The sequence below is a fragment of the Engraulis encrasicolus genome, chromosome 8 (assembly GCF_034702125.1).
Source record: "Engraulis encrasicolus isolate BLACKSEA-1 chromosome 8, IST_EnEncr_1.0, whole genome shotgun sequence".
NCBI classification, from domain to species: Eukaryota; Metazoa; Chordata; class Actinopteri; order Clupeiformes; family Engraulidae; genus Engraulis; species Engraulis encrasicolus.
Window position 1 is genome coordinate 12,661,608 of NC_085864.1, and position 6,000 is coordinate 12,667,607.

General features: G+C 39.8%; 1 protein-coding gene across 1 annotated transcript in view; it reads left to right on the forward strand.

Annotated features, from left to right (window-relative positions):
• The first annotated feature begins 5,914 nt into the window (after nucleotides 1-5,914).
• LOC134453513 (adhesion G protein-coupled receptor G3-like) overlaps nucleotides 5,915-6,000 on the forward strand; it is a 16,636-nt gene continuing 16,550 nt past the window's right edge. Inside the window, exon 1 of the mRNA XM_063204310.1 lies at nucleotides 5,915-6,000. This exon is cut by the window's right edge and continues 59 nt beyond it. Within this exon, the coding sequence (XP_063060380.1) occupies nucleotides 5,961-6,000 (40 nt within the window). The 5' untranslated portion in view covers nucleotides 5,915-5,960.

Consider the following 6,000-nt stretch of genomic DNA (forward strand, 5'->3'; position numbering starts at 1 on the left):
TGGCATAATCTGTATATGTAAAACATTTGCATTGCATGTATTGGATTTCTATTATTTTTAATGTGTTGCACACAGTCCTTTACACTGTAAATGTATTATTTGTGTTTTCCCATATAAATGTGTGAATAGCTTACCAAAGGTTGCCTCTGTTTTGACTGGCTTGACAACATGGCCTTCCTTCTCTGTCTTGGGAACAGACATCCTGTACACATCTTGTGGAGGTCTCCTGAGGGCGGTCACTGTTCTTAAAATATATATATATAAGCTGATTTGCCCACATTCTTTCTCAAAACTCATGTCACTTGCTGTGTGAGTGCACATGTTATAGGTAATTGCTATATTATAACATGATATGAATGAGTGAAGCAAACAAAGTGATATGAATGAGTGAAGCAAACAAAGCATAAAGACAACTCCAAAGCTTAGAGGATGATGCTAAATATTTCAAGCTGGGGGTTCACAAAACAATATAATTCTCAAACATTTATCTAATGACCAGATGCTTAATTGTCAATTCTGGTTTGTATCTCAGACCTAAACCCCATGTAATGTAGTATATAACCCCACACAGCTTGGAGGTGGAGAACAATCTGCATTAGAGGGTGAATTTTGTGTAACAGAATCTGTTAGAGCAGTGGCTCTCAAACTTTTTGTGTGAAGTACCACCTGAGAAAATATTGTGCTGTCCGAGTACCACCTTGACAACCCACATTAGAATATCGCAGTAAAGGCCTTCCATATTCACTTTTGCCAGTCAATACAGGAGAGGTTAATAACAGTATCAACAGCCATGGTCACATTCAGTGCAAGTTTGTTTTTAAATTTCTTGCTTGCCTTGCATTATTCTGCATTATGTTTTCAGGTTCATACAGTTCAATATTACAAAATGTGAGACCAAATAGACATTTTTGACTGCAACAACTTGATCAGCCTTCAAATCAATGCACAATAAATAAATTCTTCCAAGTACCACCAGAGATGTCTCAAGTACCACCAGTGGTACGCGTACCACAGTTTGAGCACCACTGTGTTAGAGAGAAAAGCTTGAAAATTAGTTGTCTGTTGTCAATATCATTCTTTTTTTTACTACACAAAATACAATTTGAGCTTACTTATAAGACGTGTGACACTACTGGGCAGGATGATGTTGAATCTGCTGGATCTGTCAACAAATGGCATAGCCATATCCACTTCCGACCAGGTGTTTTCACAGGGGGGCACCTAACCAGCAAGCATTATGGAGAATGTTTAGGAACCTGTTGCAGGCGTGCACTTAGAAAAGGCAATGAAGCCTGTACACCTGGCAATAAAAAATAAATACAAATGGAGTCCATTTGCGTATGTCTAGTGAGAAGCATCACACTTGCAGATACATTTGATGAACCAGTCAACGTTATCGTTGCGCAAAGAACACACTGTAACACCCACCAACGTAATAACTTGCCACCAACGTAATAACCCTGCCAACGTAATAAAAAAGTGTGCATTTCAAACGTAATAGCCTGGCGAACATAATCATTTCCTGTCTACATAATAATTCTTGCCTCCTGCCAACGTAATCATCAGCTTCCTGCAAACATAATAATTAATACGTTGGCAGGAAATTATTCCGTTGGCAGGAAGTGTGACATCCTCCAACCAGGGCTGTAGTGGTCAAATTAGAGGTGGGTAAACTATGATTTTTTGACAGACAGATCGTGCAACGCAACGCGACGCGACAGAGCACAAAGCAACGCAAGGTGTCGCGAATCTGTATGGCTGTCCTGGCCATATTCCATGACGTTATCAGTTAAAGTCATATTAAATCAATTAAATTTCAAATTTCAACAGTAAAGAAAAGTATGTGTAGAGTAAGAACTATCTAGGCTACAGTAGATGTAGATGTGTGTGTGTGTGTGTGTGTGTGTGTGTGTGTGTGTGTGTGTGTGTGTGTGTGTGTGTGTGTGTGTGTGTGTGTGTGTGTGTGTGTGTGTGTGTGTGTGTGTGTCTCCTCTCGCACTACCTGTTTCTTCATCTCCTATTTCATCTTTCTCTGTTTCCTCATTCTCTGTTGGTCCTCTTTCCTTTCCTCCTCTTTCCTCTTCTATCTCTATCTGATCTCCTGGTGTTTCTCCTCTCCCTGTGATCTCTGCCTCATTGCCTGTAGGCCTACCATCACTGCCTGAAAAAAGTAGAATTTAAGAGTTGTGGGGCTGAGAACACCAGTTAAGCAGCCTGCCAATTACACTGACAACATAAGTTAAAGGATCACTCATGTAGGCTATAACTACCTATGCATTAAATAAACACTAAATAGCCTAGCCTATACAGCATGTTTTATGTTATATTGTTTTATATTTAGAAAATATAAGATTGCTATTTTTGATTTACATGTGCCAATTCAATGGCTGTTTAAAAAAAAAATCATATATAAGCCATCACATAAATCATATTTTTGCAGTATTTAGAATGACAATTGACCTTTTATTTGATTTGCTATTCTCATTTCACCTTGAAGCACGAGAACGTCTCGTGCTGTAAAATTATTGTTATGAAATTACACTGGTGGCATTGCTAGCTTTCGTGATAGAATGACTAGCGGTGGGTGACGAGTGCAATACAAGGATAGCATGACTACGCATTAGCTAATCTGAAAGCTCGTTCTGTCATTGCCATAATTCGTCAAGTCAAACTTATTTATAAAGCACATTTAACGACTCATGTAAATTGATCTCTGTCAGTCTTACTTTGTACTTGAGGCCTTTTGCTGGCATTTGCGGAAGTGGAAGCACTGGATGGTCTCTTCAGTTCAAATATCTCCTAATATCCATGATGACTAACTTTGAACAGGTAGGCAGGCAGGCAGGCAACTACACAACGTGTATGTGTTTACATATTCCCTGGATCCTGATTGGTGTCGCTGCCGCAGCCGAAAGGCACTGATTGGAAGGTCACATACCCGAATACAGAGCAGATGAAAATGATTCCTACTAAAGCGTTAAGTAGCCTATGTTCAACAATATTTTTTAAATGACACCAAATTTATTTTGGATTATTCCAACGGCAGATCACAAGGCGCAGGGAACTTTGACGTGCGTAATTGCCATTAAGAGCTGCGTAAACGCTATTTAGAGGTGGGTAAACGCTATTTAGAGGTGGGTAATATGGGTGGCTGTGAGCGTGCGGGTATGGGGACTATTGGGCATTGCGGATTGACGTCACTGTCAAACAGGGATTGGCCCATTTTCTGGCGGCAATTCAAAAAAGGGAAAGAACTTAAAACAGAGGTTTTGACACTTGCTGGCACTTCGTGTGTATTCCCCAGAGACTCTGACATAACACCAAAAATGTGAAAATTATGACTTTGGTTCTCTATCCCCTTTAAGTTGATAGTCCATTTTATGCACATCCAAAGTTATTCATTTTAATTTGGAAGTTGAGCATTCCCCTCACTGCCTGCCACACACACACACACACACACACACACACACACACTCACTCACTCTCTCTCTCTCTCTCTCTCTCTCTCTCTCTCTCTCTCTCTCTCTCTCTCCAGCGTCTAGAAGGGCACCTTTTTAGCTCAAATGGCTCATTCTGCTGTAATTTCATCTTGGGTACGTCTTTACAATTAGGCAGGTCACCAGGTGGAAAAATTAGGTCTACCAAAGTTTTCTCGGTGGATTACTGACCAGAAGGCCCATTGGAAGAGATTAAAACATGGGATAGACACAGTTCTATATAAAACACGATTTTTAATCTCTTCCAATAGGCCTTCCGGTCTGTAATCCACTGCAAAACCTTGGCAGGACAGTAGGCCTTATTTTTCCAGCAATGCAATCTTCCATTATTCTGAACACTTTCCTTTGGATATTTCAGGATGGCCAACTTTATTTTTTAGTTTAGTCAGCCTTTGTACACATGTATGTAACGAAATAGGACAGAAAAGTGCTGAAAATAGTTAATCTTTCATTAATTTTACCTTATACGTGAATAATGCATGAAAACCAGTAATTTTGGAAGACAGCGGCCATATTGAATTTTGGGCAAAAATTAAGGTGGTCCCACGTTTTAATCTCTTGCAATTGGCATTCTGGTCAGTAATCCACAGAGAAAACTTTGGTAGGATGAAAGGCCTAATTGTTCCACCTGGTGACCTGCCTAAATAAACTACTGCAATACAAGTTTTCTCGATTGCTGACACACATGGAATCATGTCTTGAATTCTCAAAACTCTACACACAAACTCCAAAAACACACAATGCGCAAAATTCCTAACCACCCCTGAAAAATGCACGTCTTGTCTTTAAATTATGTACTCTCAATTTTGTTCTCAGAATACAAACACAAGCATCATTTTACAGTTTTTCTCGATTGTTTCCACACAAATTCTGGTACTTCACACACAATTCTGGAAACATCTCACCCATTTCCCAACTCCCCTAACCAATGTCACTGAACTATAAGCACAATTCCTTCTTTACACTCATATTTCAGTTTTAAAACACTCTTTTCAAAACATTACACACAATTCTCTGGATTAATTTTCAGGAAGAAAATTCCTGGTTTTCACATGAAACACACTGTCATACAAAATACTAAAATCAACTGCCATACTATGTTCACATCCTCATCACATGGGCAAACTCTTTTCATAACGGTTTACAATCTGAAATCATCACCCCATAAGGACACACTTTGCATGTGATAATGATGAAAACATGAGTGGATGCAGTGAGAACACACATTTGTTTAGTTTTTGATCTCCAAAATTTGTATTACAAGAGACCACTTTCATGTGGTTACACAATATTTTACAGCAAATTAGTGCATTTTTTTTTCAATGTCAGAAAAATACTGCTTCAGTCTCAGCAGAAGTGTTTGTTTGCAATAGACTACTGCCATATAGGCATGACCTGGTTAACATTTTAACCTTGTTAACTTTTGTAACTATATGAATTTCTCAGTAGGTTAGTGGTGCGCACATCCAAGACGCAGGTGCATGAAAAAAGGTCAGACTCTGTCTGATGAAGAACAACTAGCTCAAAAGCGCTCACTTGAAGAAAAAAAAAAAGCAACACAGGAGCAGTGTGCGGACATTCATCTTTATTTTCACTGTATGAATTTCTGAAATAAAAGTGAACTGCTGTGCCACCTTCCAGTAACAACATGAGCCTGTGACAGTGACGCCCTTCTATGATAATACCCGCCCCACTCCCCACCACTTTGTTGTCTATGACCCTCACCCCCCTACCCCCAAACAGGAGCCTCCGCCGCATTACCAAGACAGCAACTGATGACTCTCAAGTGAAGCTGGGTGTCATCAGCTCCTCTGTAGACATCTTAAGAACGCCAGCCAGCAGCAACTACTTCATCAAGCTCCCTTCCCTGTCCAACGCGGTACCCACATTAACTGCGGTACATAACATTTCATTACTACACTACAACACACTACACTACATTACTACACTACACTACACGACACTACATTACATTACCACACAACGTCTACACTACATTACATTAGATTAGTAGACTATGCATACAAACTCTGCAAGTACAGTTGAAAACAGATTACAATCTTATAATTCCACTTTTCTGACAAGTTATCCACAGTGTCAATAGAAAACCATAGTGAAGGGGCTTTCTGCCCCTTGCATGCCCAGTTGTTACAATAGTGGCATAGCTGTGAAATGTATGTATAGGACACCATAGGTCTCAGTTTGCTAATATTACACATATTGAAAAAGCATAATTTGGTTAACTGTTTGATGTGGGGCTCAAAAGACTCATCAAAGATAGATTACACCAAGGTTTCTCAGAGTAGAAGTAAATACCCAAATGCTGTTTAATCTCAGAAGACACACATCATAGCATCATCACAGTCTACATACTCACACACACATCTCTCTCCCTCTCTGTCTCTTTGTCAGGACCCCACAAGCAGCCCGTGTGTCACAGACCTTGTGCCCAACGATGTCACAATGGAAGTCCCCAAACAGGTCCTCTCTGAACAGCAGAACC